This window comes from Falco cherrug, chromosome 3 (genome assembly GCF_023634085.1).
Source record: "Falco cherrug isolate bFalChe1 chromosome 3, bFalChe1.pri, whole genome shotgun sequence".
NCBI lineage: Eukaryota > Metazoa > Chordata > Aves > Falconiformes > Falconidae > Falco > Falco cherrug.
In genome coordinates this window covers 57,762,657-57,785,561 of record NC_073699.1, presented here as the reverse complement: position 1 = coordinate 57,785,561, position 22,905 = coordinate 57,762,657, and the positions used below count along the sequence as shown (strand labels likewise).

General features: G+C 36.0%; 1 protein-coding gene across 1 annotated transcript in view; it reads right to left on the bottom strand.

The window, feature by feature from the left end:
* The window catches only part of ROCK1 (Rho associated coiled-coil containing protein kinase 1), a 93,063-nt gene that overhangs the window by 54,086 nt on the left and 16,072 nt on the right, over positions 1-22,905 (bottom strand). Inside the window, exons 2-5 of the mRNA XM_005446182.4 lie at positions 6,565-6,646; positions 2,736-2,836; positions 1,786-1,923; positions 406-581 (exon numbers count right to left, since the gene is read on the bottom strand). Coding sequence (XP_005446239.2) covers positions 406-581; positions 1,786-1,923; positions 2,736-2,836; positions 6,565-6,646 — 497 coding nt within the window. The remainder of the gene's footprint in view (positions 1-405; positions 582-1,785; positions 1,924-2,735; positions 2,837-6,564; positions 6,647-22,905) is intronic.

Genomic DNA, 22,905 nt, shown 5'->3' with positions numbered 1-22,905 from the left:
TAATGGGTTACTGAGACTTCAAACGCAGAACAAAGAATTAGCAATTCCTAACAGTGGATACTACCGCGATCAAATTCCTAAATCATGTTTTTCTGTTCAGAAGAACCATTTTGGGGTGAATACGTTGATACCACTTCAGCTCAAGAGAGCTTGGTAAAGTGGGACAATTTTATTATTCCCCAAACAGAAGAACATCAGCCTGCTGAAAACCTTTACTTTGACTGTATCACCTCAGACTTGTAGTTTCTGATGGCAAGAACCTTTGAAGTTGTCAGATGGAATAATTATGACATAATAATGAAGCAGTAACATCATAAATTTTAGAACTGCCTAAACAATTAACTGAAGTCATCCTAGCAGCACCAGGAATAAAACACTATGTAACAACACTTTTTTCTTTTTTACCTGTGTATAAAACCCATTGAGTGAATTGCATCTAATGCAAGTACAACTTCAGCAGTATAAAATCTTGCCCATTTCTCTGGAACATCGTAGTTGCTCATTAGATTTACAAGGTCCCCACCAGGCATGTATTCCATCACCATGTAAAGGTAACGGTCATCTTGGAATGCGTAAAATAACTAAAAAAGAAATAAACAAAAGCCAAGTTCCAGTTACCTTTAATCTTTTGCTTGTTGGAAATTAAAGGAATTTCTGAGCAAACTGTTTCACAGAGTAAGAGAATTGCTACAATTACTCCAGCAACTTTGTATCAAACAACAGAACTCCTAAAAAGGAACTAATCTCCAGAGTAAATTTCAGCCACATCTTCAGTCCCTTTATATTACAAGGGAAGTAGAAGAGTCCTGGTTACAGTCAAATTTCAGTGACTTTGGTGCAATAAATTTTGAGATCATTTCAAAGAATGCTCATTGCATGAGAAGACAAAATGCTTCCTTATTCCCTGGGACAATAGTTGGCAAATACATAAACATGAAACTACTGTACTGTGAATATCTTCCCAATTCTATCTGTGTTATTATTAAATATTTATTATTCTGTATTTATTGTATAGAAAGTGAGCTTAAATTTTAATTAAGTAAAAATATTTCCCTTACAGTTGTCAATGCTCTGTTCAACATGGGTAGTACAAGCAGATTTAAGTTTTGTAACTTAAAACATTTTGAAAATCATGAAAGCACTATTCTGGACAATCACTCACAGACAGATTGAAATGTAGTTATCTATTTGACCTAAGTAAATCTTGAATCATTTTTTTAATTCTAATCTAACAAAAGAATTTACATGGTTAAGGGCAAGAACATTTTAAATTAACAAGTTAACATGTGCACACACAATGCATGTTGACTGCTTCAGGCACGCTCTTTTAACTTCAAAGGCAGCAATGCCCCCCAGAAAATTGTCAGTGATAAGACTGAAATAAGGAAAAAAACAACCTGAGCAGGTGTAATTTGCAGCCAAATATACACACAAAAATTAGGACATACAGCAGCTTTGCCTTAAGAATAACTTTCCAGTATGCTGGATACTTCAAAGAATTACTGTAAGGCCAGCTCATCAATATATATCTGGCAAAGAGTTTTAATAATAAACAGAATAGCTTATCTTGGAAATGTTATAAAAATATACAATTTTGAAGTGTGTAATATCTGCTATTTGTTGTGTACAGCATTCTTAATGTTAATAACCTATTTCCCTACCAGACCAATACAAACAAAAAGGGACTTTGAAAAGCTAAAAATGAAAACATGTAATTCCCAGTCGTGCAGTGTTGTAATAAAACTATTCTACAATGACAGTATTTTTAAAAGAGTATCACTATACCTGAACAACCCAGGGACTATTAGCAAAAGCCATAATGTCCCTTTCTTCCCAGAAGAATGCAGAATCTGATCTTTTTATCATCTCAAATTTGCTGAGAAGCTTCATAGCATACACTCTCCTTGAGGATTTATGCCTTACCTATGACGACAAATGTGACACACAGGACAGATTTAGCTTGCTACATTAACATATGAAGAATACCACTGCATATATTACTTTCCCTGCCTCACTGCTTAACAAGTTTTATAAGACTCTTCACATTATTGTAAAAAATTATATACTGTAGGTCTACAGAATAATTACATTCCATTATCTGACAATATATGCATTGCTCTTAAAATACTTGCTAGAACTATTTAACATAAAAGTCCATAGGCATAACAGTCGCTTCGTAATTTGTAGGTATGTGTCTTTAAAAGGACAAATATTGGCACCTGTTAAATACTATAAAGTTAAAACTACAAGCATTTTCCAGAGTTCATTAGCAGACATGTATACTTGCTGCTGTATTTCCAGTTTCTCCCACCAGTTCTCAATTTCATGAAGCATGAACAAGCCTTGTTGCTAATCTATCTCAAACAACATACGACATCTCTCATCTGTGAGAACTATGTCCACAAAAATCTGGTGTAGACCCTGACCTGGCAGAAATTCTTCTAGTCCTGAAGATTTGTTCAATTGTCCATGTATACGGTGGCAAAGGCTAATTTTCTTGATTATTTTAATAGAGAAGCACTACTACAATGCAAAACAACTACTTATGCGCTTTGAGAGTACTGAAATACGACATTCTCAAAACACATTTCCATGAGATAAAAAGAACCAAAATTTCACTGAGCTAAAGGTTTTAATATTACAAGACTGCATCTTCTGAACACTGTATTCAGCAACAGCTGCATGAGCAAATACTACAGAATACATTCAAATGTACAAACAGAAACATAACTTACCAACTGAACCTCCCCAAATGCCCCTCTACCGATCACCTTCACTACTTCATAATCTTCAGCTTTCATACGCAGATCTCTCATTTTATTTACCGTGTCTTTATCTACATAAAACAAAATTCACATTTCATATATAATGAATTTAATTAAAGCCATTCATGTCATTTCAATTTTTCATAATTTTTAGAAGATGTGCTGCTTGAAGAGCAGACTTCCTTTTGAATCTACCTTCCTATTAGAAACCTCTGTGCAGAATGTATGACTTCGTTCTCATTACCATAGTAACCAAAACCTCACATAAACATAATGCAATGACTCTACTGTACAATCAAATTACCAGAGATCTTAATTCGGTAATTTCTTTAAAAATAATTACCTGCAAAAAAATCCTACAGAAATTTCATATCCAGAAAGATCTTGCTTGTAAACTGATTGGTACAAAATTATTATTTCTGGATAAATATCCATCACATCCGAAAAAATATCATAAGTTACACACATAAGACACTTTAAGAAAATATTTTTTTAAAAAAATTCGCTTTCCATTTTCTGTACTTTTATTACTTCTAATACTCAAAAAGTAGATTTTAATTTAAAACATGCAGTGGGAAACGTTGCAATTATTTATATAAACCCGTCACTCTACAAACTACAATAATTTACAGACTCCCAATGGGCAGATATTCTAATTCCAAATTTGGTCAAAGATTAAAACAAGCTATTTTAATCCATGTGGGTCAACATTGGCATGGGATTACATGGAAAAGCTTCATGCTTCAGTATTTCTAAAAGCAAGGAACATCTTCTAAACCAGACATGCTTCTAATAAAATTAATTATGCAACAATATTTTATTTTCATAAATAGTATTCTAGGCCTAAAAGCAAAGTCTAGAAAGAAGTAAGGACAGGGCAAGAGAAAGAAGGAGAAATGTCATTTTTAAAGCTCATATTTTAAAAAAGTGATCAGGCAGATGACAGAAAATAACCATTAGATTTCTACCTACACTGGCTGTTATCTAAAACAAGAGCAGCATATGTACAATTAAAATTGAGTAAGACTATTACCACAACAGGAACAAACATAGCTTTGAATAAATACTCTGTGGCATTACTGTCTAATGTAAAGCCATCCCTTTACAATGCAGCATACCACTAGCTGATTTCAATACGTTATATTAAAATTGTAAATTCTGACAAATTATTTCACACAAGGACCACAATATTCAGGAATTTAAAAAAATAATGCATTGCTTTATTGGCCTGGTAAAAACTGACCTATAGTGGAGGATGAGTTAGGCTGCATGGAACTAAAATGCAGCAATTATCATGACACCAATTTTCTACTTATTGTTAACTTACTGCCTAGTAATCTCACAACAGGAGATCCACCACTTCTGGATGAAAAATTCTCACATTCGTGCAAAAGAAAGCTAGCACAATATGAGCATTTTAAATGGTTTTCAGTCATAAGCCTCACCTATGGCCAAAACAGAATTAAGGAAAAAGCATCTGAAAAGCAATCTAAGCTAAGGATTTTTAAATAGTGTAAACTGGGCTCGTGAGCAGTTGCAAATTGCAATTTACTGCTTGAGACATACAAACTCTCAATTATCTTCAGACGATATGTTACAGTAACAGCAGCATTGGAAATCTTACCTCCATATTCTATGATTTGTTAAACAAGGTTTATTAGGCTGCAATGTATTTAAACAGGCAGCTCCTTATCTCCCACTAACAGTGGGGGGCCCAGCCAGCTTCCACTGTATGAACAGGCAGGGACAGGCAGGGTAGCTCCCGTGGAAAAAGACCGCATTCTGCAGCTTACCCTGGGGCCTGATTGTAAGCTTGGACACTGGCTTGACATAAACAGAGTCCCTGTCGCAAAGTGGGCTCCCAACCAGTGATTTCTTTATTCTTTTAATTCAATACGGTAGAAAATTAATAAGGTTCTACATTTGTGAAAATAACCCTCACAACCTTAGGCAGTAGAAGCAGGTTTTGGAAGCTCCACAAATATACAATGTAAACCACAATAAATAAGAGGGGATGAGTGGCATACAGAACAATCAGTCTATAACATAAAGGAAGGAAACTCCCATTTTATTTGTAATCTGGAAGTTTATTTTAAAGTTCTAGAATAGTGGTGCAAGCTGTCTGGACAGTTAATACTACAAAAAGATATTTTCAACAGTTTTCTATTAGAACTAAAATAAAGATGAAAATGTTCCTATATGTCTTTTTTTTTTTTTTTTTAAATAGAATTCTGAGACAAACTAGACTTCACAGCTCCTTCTAAGGCCACTAGTCACACAACCACAGCTTGCTTTCGTATTTCAGCAAACACAGCAAGATTAGTATTCTAAAGGCAGTTTCAAGTGAAATAATGTGCTGTTTCTTGCCCTTGTATTACTTCATGTCATATCTTACACAGTATGCAATTTATACCTACAAGACATTTTGTTATCAGACTGTAAACTCAAGTTTTCTTTTCCTTTACTCAGTCCCAATGGCAAAAGTGAAGCTCTCTTGAGACTCACTAATGATTTCACTATTCATAAAAGTTACACTAAAATTATCTGTTGCAATGAGTATTTCCTTTGCCTGACACAACTTCTCTTTCCTCCAAGAGTTTCATCACACCACCTCTGTAAATAACAGTATACAAAATGTGCATGTAACACAGTGTACAATATCAAATATCTTTTGAACTGTGAAAAGTTAAACTGAACATTTGAACTCAGGCCTTTCAGCAAATGGCTTACATGCAAGTGAGCCATCAACTAGATTCAGTAGACTTATATATTACCACAAATGGGGAATAATATAAAACAAAACTATCATTGCTTACAGCTGCATAAAGTAAACTATTTGAAAACACCTTAGAAAGAAACAAAACCGTACATTTCAATGAAGCAAAGACAAAAGTTATTTTAGTTAAATTACATTTGCCACAAAAACCATTTATTGCAACATTTAATTGAGATGCTTAAGCCTGTAAAAATCTAGTAACATTAGTTTAATTTCAAGGCTAGCCCATTCAGCCCACAGGTAGAATAAGTAGTCTCAAATCAGCAAATGTCTCTGCCATGATTTCCAGAATTTGTCAGTTTGGCAGTCTTTACAAAAGACTTAACTCTTAAATGTCTTTTTTGGGTTTGGGGTTTTTTGTATTATTATGAATATTATGGAACTATGACTTTAAAAAAAAAATAACAACTTTATTAATTTAAAATGTTATTACAGAGTAAAATGTGCAGGAATCTGGTAGTGGAAAAATATAGAGTAAATACAGAGAATTCTGCAGACACATCAGCTGCATGCACAAGTAAATTAGTATAATGATTTCATGGGATAATGAAAAAAGACCTTTTGTGCTAAACAGTCTACAAAACGCATGCTCCAGTCTGTCAATGAACAAATTTTAAATATGATTTCTTGACACTGTATAAATGTTATGTCATTTTACTGTTAATTGCTTATGATATAATAGTACATGAAATTACAAAGCAAGTTATGAGAATCCAGAGGGTTGCCAAGAACAAAGATAACAAGCCTTTCTCTTAGAAGGCTTTGTGCCACTGAAAACAATGCCATTTACAAGGACAAAAAACTTGGACATTCAATTGTTGGGATCAGATTTGTATAGACAGCTGTCAGTTCTCACTGGGAAATAAATAAATAATCAGGCTCTTAAAGCAACTTGCACCCAAACACGTAATGCATCCCAGAACCCCAGTCACCTTTCAAAAAGCTAGAACCACATTTCTTTTTTTATTTTTCCTGGTATTTATAGTCTTTTGTTACTTAGTAACTGAAACATTAAATACTTACACCTGTTTAAGAAGTTATCAATGTTTTTGTTTTTTCTTAAGGCAGGAAAATCCAAGTCATATACCAAAGCATCTAATCCATCCTGAAAAAAAAAAACAGACAAACCGCCCCAACAAGCAAAATTAGGTGTTTGAAAAATTATTACACATGCTGTTAATTGAAGAGACAAGATAAAAACAGTTGTCCTTATCAATTTTCCACACAAATGTAATCATTCACATTTAATGGTTCAGTTAGCAGTTACACGAAACAGCTGTTACTCCTCCACTTCCACATTTCTGTCCATCCCAAAACAAACATGAATTATTAATTACCTTAATTAGCTCCAAATGCACATAAAAAAAAGGTTTTGCAAATAAGAGCAAATAGCAGTTCTAATAAAATTCAATAATGTTAAAAAGTCACAATGTATCACACAGTAGGGACTTGAACATTAAGTGGCAACTGGCAAATAGCACAATGACGGCAACTTAACCCCCACATTTCATTCACTGAATTCAGGCAGAATTTTCATGAACAAGGTATTGGTCATTCTAGGAATGAACAGCCACAACCCCATCTGGCATTACTACCATGGAAAACATCCCTATGAACAAAACCAAAGCAAAATAAAAGCCACCAAAAAACCAACAGAAAAACACAACCACAACAAAACAAGACCTTAAACCTGTCGTTGTCTAAGTGCCATAGAATTCCTGACTTAAAGTTTAAATCTAAATTTTACAACAGGTATACAGGATTCTTCAGTGGATTCATTCTTCTCAGAGAAAACTATCCCCAAAGTATCCCCAAAGCAGATACTTCAGTTGAAACCCACAGATACGGTATCTAATGAAAAATAATCTAGTATTCTAGGGAATTATATCACAAAGAATCAAATAGCATTAGGGAGTCTCTCCACTAGGTAATATTTAAGTGACAACTGCAAAAATAGAAAGGAAGGTCATAAAATACACATTGATGGATGTCAACAAAGCTTGCAAGGGAAGTAATGCTATTTACTTGTCCATTCCGTACCTGTATGTCTATGGTATCTGTTATTGACCTGTGGAGAGTGAGGTATTAGACCAGACATATCTTTGATCTCATCAGTTCTGATCCGATTAGACAGCATCTGACTGTTTTCAGCTTTTATAAAATTATGTAATACAGGATTGAAAGCTGAACCATCAGTCTTTGAGCATTACATCCATCAAGTAAGTATGCCTGCAGAAAAGCTAGAGTAAAAAAAAAAAAGCTTTTTGAAAGCTTATTTTCCAGGAAAACATATTGGAGAATAAACTTGATCTAGATCAAAAAATTAGTCTTTAATCCCTCAATTTTTAATTCAAACCTATTTTCCCCCCTCAGTCTATAGGGGATTTTAAGATCTAAAAAAATCAAATGCTATCAAAATAAAAATCATTTATAGACTTGCAGTCCTCACTTTTGAAACATCTGAGACAGAAATCATTTACTTCAGATACAACTAGAACAAGCAGTAAAATCATGCTAGAATTGGAAAACGTGTAAGGAGATAAAACTACAGGGATTATCAGAACTACTTTAAAGGGTGGATGTTTTTAAATTTGTTAACTTCATAAAAAAACATTCATGTTTTAAGTTACCTCTCCATACAGTGGCTTAGTTTAAACTAAGAAATGTTACAATGACAATGGTAAGAATAAAGAAAAACAACACTGTATTTTCACAATACTTAAATAAAGTCAGGTTTTCACCTTGAGTGTATTAAAGGATCATCTTTATGGACTCACACTGATGATGAAAAAGAAAAGGAAATGTCAATGAAAAAAACATTTAATGGGTCAGCAATGTAAGTCAGAGAGCAAGAGGCCAACAACAATTAGGACTCAAGACAGATGCAGAAATAAAGCTATGGAGGGTAAGTGCAACTTACTAAAAAGTACCCTGTAACCAACTGAAAGATACCTTTTCCAAAGATACATAGTAAATGTCCAGGAAATCCACTAAAGAATTTTAATTCTTAGGTAAATTCAACAGAGAAACCATTCACCTTAGATGTGAACTCTTTCAAGTAAAACACTTAACAAAAAAAACCCTTTGAAATACAGATTCAAGCTATTGATCTTGCATTCATTTCAAATCCCACTTCAAAATCATGCAAACATATAAGGAAGCCGCCTGGCAAGAGCTGCTTATTTAAAAAGTTCTTTTTTTTGAAAAATAAATTTTTATTGAAAAATAATCAGCTCCCCTTTGCTACAGCATCCAGAGAATAAACTAGCCTCGTTCAAAACTTTTAACTAAAAAAAAAGTAGGGGTGGGGTGGTGTTCCTACAGTAATTAAGAGCCTTGTAAATCCTTAACTCTCCAAATCATAATTTTTTTCAGCTAAGCTTAAGGTAATTTTAGAGAATTGTGAATAAAGTAAGTAAAATATTTGGGATACCTACTGTAGAACACAAAACATGGAATAGCCTTTTTATTTCACTTATATTAGCTAAACCAGAAGAATCTGTGAATGCTACAAGCTCTCCCTGTACAAAGGGAAACACAGAAGCATTGCTATTTATAGTAGTATCGCTGGTGAACAAACGGGGAGGAAAAGCACGCAAGCTCAACAGCAAGAAGGCAATGCCAGTGAAAAAGTTGCAGGTCACAGAGATGGGAATACACGACCAAGTTTTAGCAATAATGGCTAGGAGAAAAAAGGGTAAAAGCCAAATGGAAGGAGACAGATCATTATTGTTGATGGCTGCAAAGGTAACTCATCTCTTAGCTTTCTTGTTTCCACCTTGCTCAATCTTTCAATACGCCATCTGACTTTCTTCCTAATAATGAAAGGAAGCAACATCTTTCCTTCAAGACCTATAGAAGCCACAGCCACCTCCTCTTGAAGGATACTAAGATGTCATTATAATAGGCAACCAACCATACAGCCAATAGTTTAACACACTTTATTAAAATAAGAAAGCATCATTTTTACAATGGATTTTTTCCCCACTTGGATGGGTTCAATATATTTTTAGTATGTATCTTCACTAAATACACCACATCCCATACTTCTTAGAAACATATTGTAGCTTAGAGGTGTTTTCAGCTAATGCTAACTTCTACCTTACTCTGTCATTACAGAGCAATTTTCCTGTTTAGCTTTGAGATCTACACAGACTATTTCCTTTTATGTTAACAGTTAAATTAGACTACTAAAATAAATTGGTTTGTAAAAGCAAATGTACAACTTGCACAGTAACAGTGTTTCAGAGGTGATTAAAAAAGAACAGGGGAAAACACTTCCTTTCTGATGTCCTTCACTCAAACAGTTTCTTGGTCTGGTAAGAGTCTTTTCTGTATCACAGTCATTTAATGAAATCATAAATAGTTTCATAATCTTTAAAAATACCACATTTTAACCTGAAATTAAAAAGAGGCATACTAGGAAGCCATTACAATGTGCAGAGAGTTCTTCCCTATGAAACCAACATTTCCACATATTTGGTTGGTTTCATTGCATTCATTACTACACCACACTTCAAGTTTCAAAAGAACAGATATATGGAGTAAAATCAAAGGTCAGACTGGACACATATACTGCTCTGGAGCTGACAATAAGGGTGTCTAGGAAAAAGCATAGGAACAAGTCCAGCATATGGTAGCACTGCTCTGGTGTATTTGTGAGCCAGCAATGGCACCGTCATAGTTAATAGCTCTAGCCAGAATTTTCATCAGTGATTTTCTCTAAACATTTTCTCTACTTAGCCTCTTGCATTTACAGCATCATTTAGATATGAAATCCACCACCTACAGACTGTGTGAAAACATAATTGATTTTGAGCTTGCCATTCTTCAGTCACAAAAGGAAAAATTATTCTTTACCCACCTGCCACAAGACAGTTTTACACACTTTCATCATTTCTCTCTGGGTCATCTCTCTTCCAATTATCCTTGTATGAAAGCTATTCTATTTCAATTGCTATTCCAATTCCCACCACCACCCTCCAGTGCTTTTTTATTTCTACTATCTACTTTTTCAATCAGGGAGGAAACTGCAAGTAGTATTTAATTTATGAGCACACTCTAAGTATACAATGCAGTACAGTATTTCCTGTTCTGTTCTTAATTAAAGTTTTTAACTGAAATATCTGATTAATTTTTATAGTCACTGTTTACTAAACTGATTATTTCACAAAACCAGGTACTATAAATCAAAGCTAGTTCAACATTCAACAACAAAAGTACATCAAAATGAGAGGTTTTTCTCCTGTGCATGCACTCAACATTCATCAATGCTGAATTTCTCTTGCCACTTTTGATCACCCAGGCACCAACAAATATTAATCTCTTCTGTGATTTGCTATAGCTTGAATTTTTACTACTCCATTAATCACAAAGCACCATTTCAGATCACTTATGATAGCGATATAGCACAGACCTGTTAAACTCCATTACTGATCTGTTTTGAATAAACTGAACACCATCTCCCACTTCATTCATTCACCAGAAAACAAGACTAGCCTAAAGCAGCTTAGTTCTGATAAAAAGCTTAAATGAAGAGCCTCCTCAAAAGCCTTTTGTTATCCTCATACTCAGCAATTACTTCAATGAACTCCACGCAAAGCGTGACTTTCTTCACAATACATGCATTAGCTCTTCCCCATCACAACACCTATGGGCTCACTTGTTCTGCTACTGGTCTGGGGGCTTCTGCATTAATGTGAAGATTTTTTTTTCTTCAATACAAAAAAATAATAAAACCCCTATATATTTACCATCTTTCTTACTACTGTTTTCAAAACAGTTTTAAGCGCTAATGTAAATAAACACTACGGTTATTCATACACTTACATGCCTTAATGAGACACAATCAGGTACAAAAAAGATGGGTAAATATCAAGCAACTTCAGTGTCTCAGCAATCCTACTGTGTTATTTTGTCCAGGAAACTTTTCTAGTACTGGTTTAGTTTGAGAGAGATGCTTCAGCATGAATGCTGTAAAGAAGGATCCCATTATGGAAACTCCCCTAAGCTTTAAGAAGAAACATGCAGAAAGATTTCTGCAACAGCCTTTTCTTTTACTTCCCCTTCATTTTTTCTAAAAATGTAGAATGCAATAACTTAAAAGTTATCATTAATATATATATTAACTACATGATCTATTAACATTGAATTTCTCAGGCTGTTACTAACTACTTTTCCTTAGATTCCTCTGAAATGCACTGCTTTTCTTCAGTCTGACTTAAGCACTCCCATATTAATGGAATTTCCCCCCACATTTTGGTCTATACCTATTTCCAAAGCTTTAATGCATCAAAATGCCAGTCCCACCATAACTATACTGGACTGCCTCACTCTGTAACTACATTTCTTAACCTCAAAAACTCACTACAATTATGTAATTCTGGTTTTACTTAGATGTATGGATTAATATTAATGCAATTTTATAGTGAAATTTACCGTTAGGATATTTCAAAATACACTCCATCAAGCAACTTCAATTCAGCAAAGCATGTTATCTCAGGATTCGTAAGTGAAAACAAGTAAAAAACATAGTATATGATCTACATCATCAGGGTACAGTTATAGCATCTTTAAATTTTGAATTTTTTACTTTGCACACATTTCCAAGCTTAAAGTCTTTGCTACTTTCCCTTTTTTGTAGAGACCAAAGTCTTAAGATCTACAACTCTAACTGTCCGTATTTTAGTTCCTTGTATTGGGGCTATTTTCCTAATTATTTCTATAGTACTAAACCCTCCATACTTTAAATCAACAAACCCACTGATCTTGATTTGCATGTGTTCATCATGATTTGTGATAACACCCTGTCATACATAAGTGATCTCTGTGGTCAACTATCAATACTGAGAGAGCCTATTTAAGTGTTACAAGTGAGAAGCTAGGTTTTATATCCTATTTTCAAATATGCATGAATTTTTTGAATTACCAGATCTTTAAATTGTCAGAGGAACCTGCAGAGGCTGGAGAAACTGGCAGAGCAGAATCTCACGAATTTCCACAAAAAGAAAATGTCAAGTCCTGCACCTGAGGAGCAACAGCCCCAGCAGAGTACATGCTGCAGGAGGGGCAGGGGTGCAGGGCTGACGAGCTGGAAAGCAGCTCTGCCAAGAAGGACCTTGAGTCCTGGTGGACAGCAAAGTTACATGAGCCAGCAAGGTGCTCTCACAGCAAAGGCAGCCAACAGCATCTTCAGCTGTATTAGGCAGAGTATTGCCAGCAGGTCAGGGGAGATGATCCCCTCTACTCAGCACTCGTGAGGCCACACCTGCAGTGCTGTGTCCAGTTCTGGCCTTTCCAGTACAAGAGAGACGTGGGAATACTAGAACAAGTTCAGCAAAGGGCCACAGAGATGATTAAGGCACTGGAGCATCTCTTATACTATGAGGCTGAGGGAGCTGGGACTGTTCTGCCTGTGGAAGAGAAGGCTCAAGGGGGGAATCTTACACATACGTATAAAATGGGAGGGAATTAAGAAGATGGAGCCAGACTCTTATCAATAGTGTCTAGACAAGAGGCAATGGACACAAATCAAAAGTATGAAATTCCATCTGAACACAAGAAAACACTTTTTGTTTACTCTGAAGGTGGTCAAATACAGGTTGCCCAGAGAAGCTGTCTCCATCTGTGAAGATATTCAAAACCTGACTGGACATGGTCCTGAGCAACCTGCTCTAGCTGACCCTGTTTGAGCAGAGGTCCCTTCCAATCTAAACAATCCCATTTCATGTACAACACCAAGCTATGCTTTTGGTTTACGTAAAGGTAGTTCCTGCAGTGAATTATCCTATCAAAAATATCCTTTAAGCCCTTACTAGTGGAGCAAGTGATAATCAAGATGGCCTCGTTACAAGGCTTAGCTTTGCATGATTCATGTTTTTTGCCCTCCAAGTAAGACCACAGCAGCCATTACTCCTTTGTGACAAGGACAGACTTCTGATATTACTGACTGAACCAAGAGAAAATCTTTGACTCCTCCTTTGATACTTAACTGTTTTGGGGAGTACCCTCCTGCTATTTCATTAGCAAGGAAAAACACACACACAGGATTTCCCTCTGGTGCCCAACATTAATACTTCTTTTTTTAAAAAAATGAAATGAGCAAGTTTAAGTTTACCTGAGAAACAAGTTCTAAATAGATCTATACAACTCACTAGGTTCAGGCAAGAACACCGAAAGCCAACTTGCAGGCCAATGACAACAGTGCTACCTACATTTACCTAATCAAGTACACAGAAGATCTCTCTACCTAGTTTTAAGTTAATCATGCTCATTTATTTTGTTGTCCAGAGAACAGAAAACTGCAAGGTAGTAGTTCATCTTCAAAGCAGACAAATCACTGTAGCCAGAGTTATGACACTTCAGAACTTTCATTACATTGTTACACTAGGCAAAGCACACAAAATGACATAAGAGCCTGAGTACAAGGCACTTGATTCCTCATCCATTCTTCTCACCAGCCTGATACAATTCTATAGAACTCATTACTTTTTAATATCTTGCAATACTCATAAAAAGCTTTTGCAAATTTAGTTTAAATACATAGCTTTTAAGAAATACTTTTTTTTTTTTAAAACTCAGTAAAAAGCTAAAAGTTTAACTCAGTAAATATTTAAAATCTCAATAAGGAGATCTTGAAACCTCAAGTCAGGATTATTGAAATCAGTATGGATTATGGCTTTCATTACAGCCTTTTTAAGGAGTTATTCCATGTGTAGCTGCAGACTTCACCCATATCACATTCTGTGTAGTTACATATAGAAGTACGTGTTCTTGCATTCTGTCCAAACACCAACTGTTCAACATTTTTACTGACAAATTCCTAGAGTGTACACCTACTACATGACTCAGTAAATTATGAATTAATACTGACATCTCAATATATATTGATACATACACACATATGTACCAAAATACAACTGTCACTAACACCAGAGACAACAGAACTCTCAATATTGTTAACATCCATATTAGCACTGATGGAAGCCTCAGATGCAAATCTACAGACGGGTATATATAAAAGCAGTAACACTCTGTCACAGCCATTTAGTTTTTCTGGGTGTTACTGTTTTTCCACTGCAGCAATGAATCTTACCACCTGAAACATCTCATAAAATAAAATAAAATAAAATGCAGTGCAAATCTGTGAAATTAGCTCATATACAGGAAGCATGCAAGAGTACTGTCAGTTTCTAGTACACATATAATTCGGAGAACCTACAGCCTCAGGCTTCCAATAAAACTGAGGGCAAATCATAGCTCCTTCACACCAGAGCCCCTCTCTGTCCACTGACTAGATGCAAGAACCTTACATCCATAGATCTGTTCTGAATGACATCTGTTCAAGGCACTATTTTATGCCTAAAATTACAGAAAGTTCACATTGTCTGATGATGCCTTCCAGACAACACATTTCAGCAGGGTTTTTCTTCCCCTCAAAACTCAAATTTCTAACACTATAATACAACACTAATTTCACTACACTAGGGTATTTCACTGTGGTTAATAGTCTTTACATCCAAATTCCAATTTATTACATCAGTGGTTTATAATTTGAATTTAGCACAAGAATTAATTCCATTTAATATTACATCTTTAAGAACAACTATCAGATGAGAGAGCAGTATCTTCAAGGAAGATGAATATGGACCAAAATGTCATCAAAACTATAATTCAGTAAAATTTATTTAGAAACAGGTACAACAGACATTGAAGATAGTTCAGGCAGATGTGTAACAGCAGCAAAAGCTGACGCCTCTTAAGCGAAATTGTATTATTTTATTTCGCAGCAAGTGAGGTCTCTGGATATTTGCACCTTATTTTCCTTAAAAAAGGTTCACTTGTGTGGGTTTATATGCTCTATGGGCAAGTCTTACAAACTACAAAGCTTCTATACCAAATGTGGCACATTTTGCTATCAATAGAATACCTTACATAAAAAGACAAAAACAGTTGTATAACTATCTGGAGGGCTACATAGATTTTTGGTATTTTAACGTGTAGAAAATAAGAAAATAGATGGTGTACTTTAGGTTTAAATGATTTATCAAGTCATATTAGTCTCATGCTAGGATTAAATAAAACGTAAGTCCAGCTTCTTAAAACTGCCCTTTTCAATAAAACTGTTTTAAATGTGCTGAACACAAGCATATTTAAAGCATATATATATTTAAACAGCATTAAAAGAAGAGAGAGTACTGGTGGTTAAAGAACTGACTGATTTTTATCACCATGGAAGCAGCATTCCACAGTGACCAGCACTTGGCATTAGGAAGTGCCTCAAAGGTCTAGCGTTCCCAGCTACTGTAACAACTGCAACCCGAGATGAGCAGCCAACCTGACACACATCAGGGTAACACTATCCGCACAAATACCTCACGGGGGAAAAAAGCGGCCTCACATCCTTCCAAATGCTTAAAGTTATCATATTCACCAAAAACACAAGGCAAGCCCTGTTCCTCCACCCAAAATGTAAAGTAACTACTTAAGTAAATAAATAAAACCATAAAATTTTTAAAAGCCCCATCTCACTTGTAAATTACATCAGCAAAAGTTCCTTTGAGGTCCCCACAGCCTTCTTGGTTATTCCAGGAGGACAGATTCTTCCACAGGCAGCACATACAGATCTACCACTTCTGGTTTAGAAGTTCTAATGCTTCACTTTAAACACACACACTTATAACTACCAATTCAGACCAATGGGAGTCAACATCTAAGTAACACTCACTAGAAAGCAAAAGTAAGATGGATAAAAATTAACACTACAGATCCAAATACTGGTACATAATTTCCCTTCGATGAAATGGTATAGAAGACAGTCAAATCAGAGATATGAAAGAATAAAGAGAAACTGTTCCAGTCCCAGCTCGAAAGTCTTAGGCTTCTCTGGGCAGCAGCCTGCAAGGATTCAGGTAAAGACTTCAATGAAAGGAAAGCAACTGCACAACCCCATTAAGAAATAGCAGTATTTAGCAAAGGAAACAGAACCCCCTCCACATCTGTTGCTTGTGAAATTGCTGTCTGCTGCTCAGATTTTTTCCAGGCAGGTATCCATGAAGCCAGACTTCAGGAAGTAAGCTTCAGTCAGTCGGACAAAATGGGAATCAGCAAGATACCAACACATTCTTAAGAAGAAACATAATATGTTCTTACAAAGAACATAAAAAAAAAGTGCACTAGCCCTTGTAAAAGCTGTTTAATATGCAAAACAACTTTAGATTTCTTAGTTTAACACATTAAGGTAAAAGTAAAGTAAATTCTCCCATCAATAGCTTAAACTGCTGCCTCTAGCTGCCCCACTATACCTTTGTCTGAAAAGTGTTATCTCTGCTATGAAAAGAAAAAAAAAACCAAAAAAAAACCCCCACAAACCAAAACACATTACCAACTAAGCCTGCAATATGGTAAGTTTGTGGAAAGGTAACTAATTCTTCTGTAAAGCAACAATACCTCATCAGCCATATAGTACCTCTTGTCACCTGACCTGGATTAAGTTCGCTGCAAACAAAATTCTGTGTTAACTATAAACAGTAAAGTATAGAACTTGCCTTTTGATTGTTTTATCTTTAGCCTTGACAACTCAGTCTCTTCAGATTATATTAGTTCAATAACTATGCTTTAGAAAAGACTCTCCAAAAAGCTGTATCAAAGGAAAAAAAACCCCTCTACTACTAGTAATACCATCTAGTCCACAAAAAAGAACACAGTGACTGGAGACAGAGGCTAGACAAACTGAAAGGCAAAAAAAGTACTTAATTTTTTAAACAGAGGGCAGACAATTAATTTAATAGCTTTCCAAGAAAGAGTGAGAACATCTTAATTTTTCCAGCAGCCTGGAAACACTGCACAAAATCTCCCCTATCCCCCACCAAAAGGGAAATTCTTCCCTAAAACTCTAGAACAAGTCAAAACACTTTTTCAGTTAGAGATGAATAGCCATGACAGAACTCCAAAAAAGATTATGAAAGAATTATACTAAAAACACTCTATAGAAACTGAAATAGTAATCTGTAAAGCTATATGTCTTTCTTTACTGTCACATGCAACCCACAGCCTGCAGGGAAAAAAAAAGAAAAAAAAAAGAGAAAAAAAAAGGGGGAAGTTGAGCACAACTCAACTCAAGCAGAGTTATCAACTGTGAGAAGCTTCTCCGATTGCGCAATCTCCTGTCAGAGATCTAGGGACATTTCTGTAATAAACATTCCATCACAAGCAATCACATGTCAAACAGAAATTTGAAATATGCAACTAAACAAGAATGGAACACTACTTAAGAATTTGTGCATCATTATGCAGTTTCATAAAGCAAACCCTAGCAAAGCCCATGGACTTCTTTTTCATGTATTGATCAAAAAAACCCCTTCACTTTCAATAAAACAGATGATTTATGTATACATAAAACCAATGCTTTTATGTATTTATTCTTTTTTCCATGATGAATATAGTCACAAGAATGACTTTAAAGTAATGCTTTAAAAAAAAAAAGTAATAAAAATTCCATGAGAATTATCTTAAATATAGACAAGTTACTTCTACCGCCAAGTACTAAGATTCTTCAGGATTGAAAGGATTTTGTTACTAACAGGAACAAAACAGCAAGTTTTTCACATTTTTCAGGGATTTGCACTGCTAATACAGAACAAAGCACTTCTGCTAACAAATTGCTTCCAGATTCCAGAATCCAGTGCATTAAATCTATAAACTGACCTACAACAACATGCTTTTATTCACTACCTTCAAGCAATCAAAATAAAAAACGTGGATAAAAAAACATGCTCTCTTTCAAATCTACCTGAAGAAAAAATGATAACATGTACAAATAATGCCCTCAGTAAAACAATTTTTAATTAATATTGGATGTTTAAGCATATTTTCAAGCCACTAATAGTAACCTTCTGACACCACAGTACAGTCATGACTAAAATCTGAAATGTTTTGGACTGCATGTAAAAAAAGGGAGGTATAACCACAAAATCAAAAACCTACATGAAAACATGGTTCCATGTTCAAGTACTGAAATGACAGAACAGAACCAAAGCTATCCATGGAAATTCAGGGTTGCTTTTTCCAATTGCAAGTTTCCTACATGACAATCAGACAGGATTTTATCAGATGTAACATTGCAACAATACAAGTCAGATTACCTGGGATTTTCAAGTACAGTATTTCAGGACTAGAGGAAGAGAGGAAGTACTATAAATTCATTAGTAGGATCAAACACATTTGATTTTGAAAGGACCCAGATACCATGTGATTTATTAGGTTTGCCAATTTGTTTAGGGACATTCAGTTGAGTTTTCGTATGTTCCTTTCAAGCCTTGAGAATCAAGATTGAGGAAAACTAAAGCCACTGACTTCATATACCAAGAAACAAACTATGCCCCAACCTTTCCAATACAGTTGCTCAAGCATGAGACACCAACAGCAGAACTTTGTAAAACAGTGGTATTCAACGTTTAGAACACTGGGTATTTTCACCAAGTTTATATACTGCTATCACATGAATGAAAAATACTAAAATGCTAAGAAATAGCTGAAAACCAACTTTTCAGCAACTTTTCCAGCTACAATGGTATGGAAGAATACATCAACTCTTCCCTAGTATTATTCTTCTACATAACACTTCAGAACTTGGGAAAAGCAGCCCTCCCCCGAAACAGGATGCAGTAGACTGATGAATGTCCTCCAAAGGCATGATTTTATTTTGGATGTAGAAGAGGGGAGAAAACAAATCTTAGCCCAAGAGGAAAGAGAGCCAGGGCTGTCTGGAACATTGCCACTACCATGGAATCCTGTCAAAACCTCTCCTGCCTGTCCTTACAAGGGAGCAAGGCTGAGCTTGGACCAATTAACTTAATCTCTACAGGAAACAAGGGCAAGCAGTATTTTTGTCACGTCATAAAAACCTGCCACAAAACAAAGCAGAGTATACTAACATTACATTTTCTGTTCCTCCATCCCACAGACTATTGAGTAGCTGTCATTTCTGATGAAAGTAAGTTTTCCAAAAAATTAAACAAAAGCTAATGAAAGGCTATGTTTGACTTTCATCCAACTTCCATACAATTTTTCCCCAGCATTTGTTTTATGAAAACATTTTTCCAGCATTCCATTTAAAAAAAAAAAAAAAAAGCACTACTTTCTTGGAAATCTACATGTACTAAGGGACTAGTGATATCCATGTCCAGTCAGGTCAGGTAGCATCTGCTACTTCCCATTCATATAAACTCTGTTTATAAAACCCCTAGTAAAGCAGGTTCCCCATTTCTAAATACTACAAAATACCAACAAGTGTTATTGCAGAACATAATTAAAGAGCAGTAGTATCACCTCAAGAATTCAGAGTTATATTTTTCTCAGACATGCTGCACATCACTTTCCAGAAGTCCCTGCTGGACCACAGAGCCAATTTTTGAAGAACTACATAAATACATGCATGTAAACAGTCATTTTGGAAACAGATGCCTGTTACCGACCATGGTCATTTTATAACTGAACATACTTACCTAGTCCCAGAGACTTAAGAGGAAATTAAGAAAACAGTTCCATCTTTTGTAGTATTCAAACAAAACACACTGGCATTGAAGTAAATGCTGTTATTAAAGTTAACTAGACTGAATTACAGATAAGCAATTTGATTTAGAAAAGGAAAACAACAACCACGTGGCATTAGGAAAATTCTAACAGCAGGAACTGTGTACGTGTGTATACATTCTGTATAGATACATTTACACATGCCGAACAACCAAACTAAAAATAATCGAAAAAAACCCTGACCTATCACTTTCATTTTGATTGATGTTTTAAAAATTGCTTGTGTGGCAGAAGAAATAAGGAAGACCAAAAACTGCAACACACACACTCTACACTCTCTTGCACTTGAAAAATTACAAGCACCTCACCATGCAAAACCATACGCTTAAGACAGTCTTTACAGAAGACAAGCAACTCAGCATTTCATCTAATATTATCATGTAAAACACACTCAAAAAAACCCTTATTTGCTTCAGTCAAGATACCACATTGTATGAATTGGAGCAAATAAAAAAAGATATTGCTCTAAGGAAATAAGAACACAGCAGAAGATTATTAACATCAAGTCAAACCAAACCCATCTATGAATTGACAAGTTACCCCTTCTGAAAACCAGTACAAAAGTTCATGGCTGTCCAAAAGACCAGAGCAAGAAAATTCAGAAAAAGAACTAAACAGAGTAGTTCTAAATTCTCACATATAGTTTCTACATAGAAGATAAATCTTTAACAACTGAAAATCTTCAGAAGATCCTACAACCTGACTCATGCTCGTTCCAACACTGTTCAATATTGTAAGCATGTCTAAAACATATTTTGATTTTTAATTACCAAAATGCCAAAACCATCAATAAATACACCAGAGCCAGCAGTAAGATCTTGAGAATGGCAAGGCCAATAGTAAGATATTAGTGCTTACATTTCTTATCCCATTCTTGGAATAAATTTGCTGCTTTCTGTAAAAAGAGAAAGGCATACCTCTAAGTGTCTTAAAAGATAAATGTGGCTTACATCTTCAGTTCTGTCAAGAGTCAGCAACCAACACACTATTCTGAAGTAGTTGAAATACAAACAGAAAGCTGACGGTAGAAGGATGACTAAAAGACACCTTGATTTAACCTCTTTTCCTCACCACATAACAGTAACAGTGCTTGAATGTGCCCATTTGGCACAGCAGATGTTGGAGCAGCTACTTTCTTGAAAAGTGAATGGAGGGAGGATGCCAACAGCCTTACATAACTGCAACCAAGAAAAGGCCAAAAGCACTAGCTGGAATTTGCTTTGCTCCTTCCACTGAGTTTTTCTGATGCATTTTTATTTCATCTAATACCCCTCCTGCTATCAATCACAGTAGCTGCCCCTCAGCCCAAAGAACCCAAAACATAAAAGGAAGGTAAATTTCAAAAGGCATATAAGTAATACAGCTATTGCATGTTGAACAAGGGCAGTAGCTGTATTAGAAACTGATTTACAAAACAGAGACAAGATGTTGTTGCAGCAAGACTCTGGGCTCACTCTTGATAGACACTGACCTGGGGATTGTTGTTATAGATCACCCTAACACCTGTCCGATAATAAGTGAAATTCTAAAACAGATCTCTGGTACTTCTGAGTTTTATTACAGAATAATAATCTGTTAAGAAAAAAAATACACTTGAAATTAAAGCATAGTCTAGGCATTTTTTAATTATTTTTTTTATTATTATTATTCTCAGGGCCTCATCTGAAAGACACTAGATTCAACCTACTACTTCAGTTATCTTTTTAAAGCATATTGATATGCATACTTAAAGTAATGATCTTATGCTCAAATAAACTGCATAACTTCATGCAGTAAAACTTAACTGTTCGCAGAATCATGGAATAGTCAGGGTTGGAAGAGATCCCTGGAGATCATCTAGTCCAACCCCCTGCTAAAGTAGGTTCTCCTAGTGCAGGTTACACACAACCATGTTCAGGAGGATTTTTAATATCCCCAGAGAAGACAACTCCACAACCTCTCTGAGTGGCCTGTGCCAGTGCTCTGTCACCTTTCAGGCAAAGAAGTTCTTCTTCATATTCAGATGGAGCTGCCTGTGCTGCAGTTTGTGCCCGTTGCCCCTTGTTCTGTCGCTGGGCACCACTGAAAAGAGCCTGGCCCCGTCCTCTTGACACTCACACATGGGATATTTGTGTGCATTGATAAGATCCCCTCTCGGTCTTCCCTTCTCCATGCTGAACAGGCCCAGCTCTCCCAGCCTTTCCTCACAAGGGAGAAGCTCCAGTCCCCTCATCATCCCCTTGGCAGCCCTCCGCTGGGCGCTCCCCAGCAGTTCCCTGTCTCTCCTGAACTGGGGAGCCCAGCACTGGACACAGCGCTCCAGGTGCGGCCTCAGCAGGGCAGAGCAGAGGGGCAGGATCACCTCCCTCCACCTGCCGGCCACGTTCCTCCCAATGCCCCCCAGGCCCCCATGGCACCCCCTTTGCTGAACTGCATTCGGTCCCCCCCGCCCAGCTCTCCAGCCTGCCCAGGCCTCGCTGAACGGCAGCGCAGCCGCTGGGGTACCAGCCACTCCTGCCAGGGCTGTGTCACTGCCAGCCTTGCTGAGGGCTCTGCCCCTTCACCCAGGTCATTGATAAGTTGAACAAGACTGCTTGGCTAGGGCTGACTGTACATGGTAACAATCTTTCATAATCCCAATTATCTGTTTTACTGCCATACTCATGAAAAAGAACTACATCCCATTTACTGAAAATGTTATTCAACGCTAATTCTTAATATGGAAAGTTATATACTAATTGAGCAACGTCTCACCTGAAGCCATCATGAGACAAAACTTGCTGAGTGTGTAAG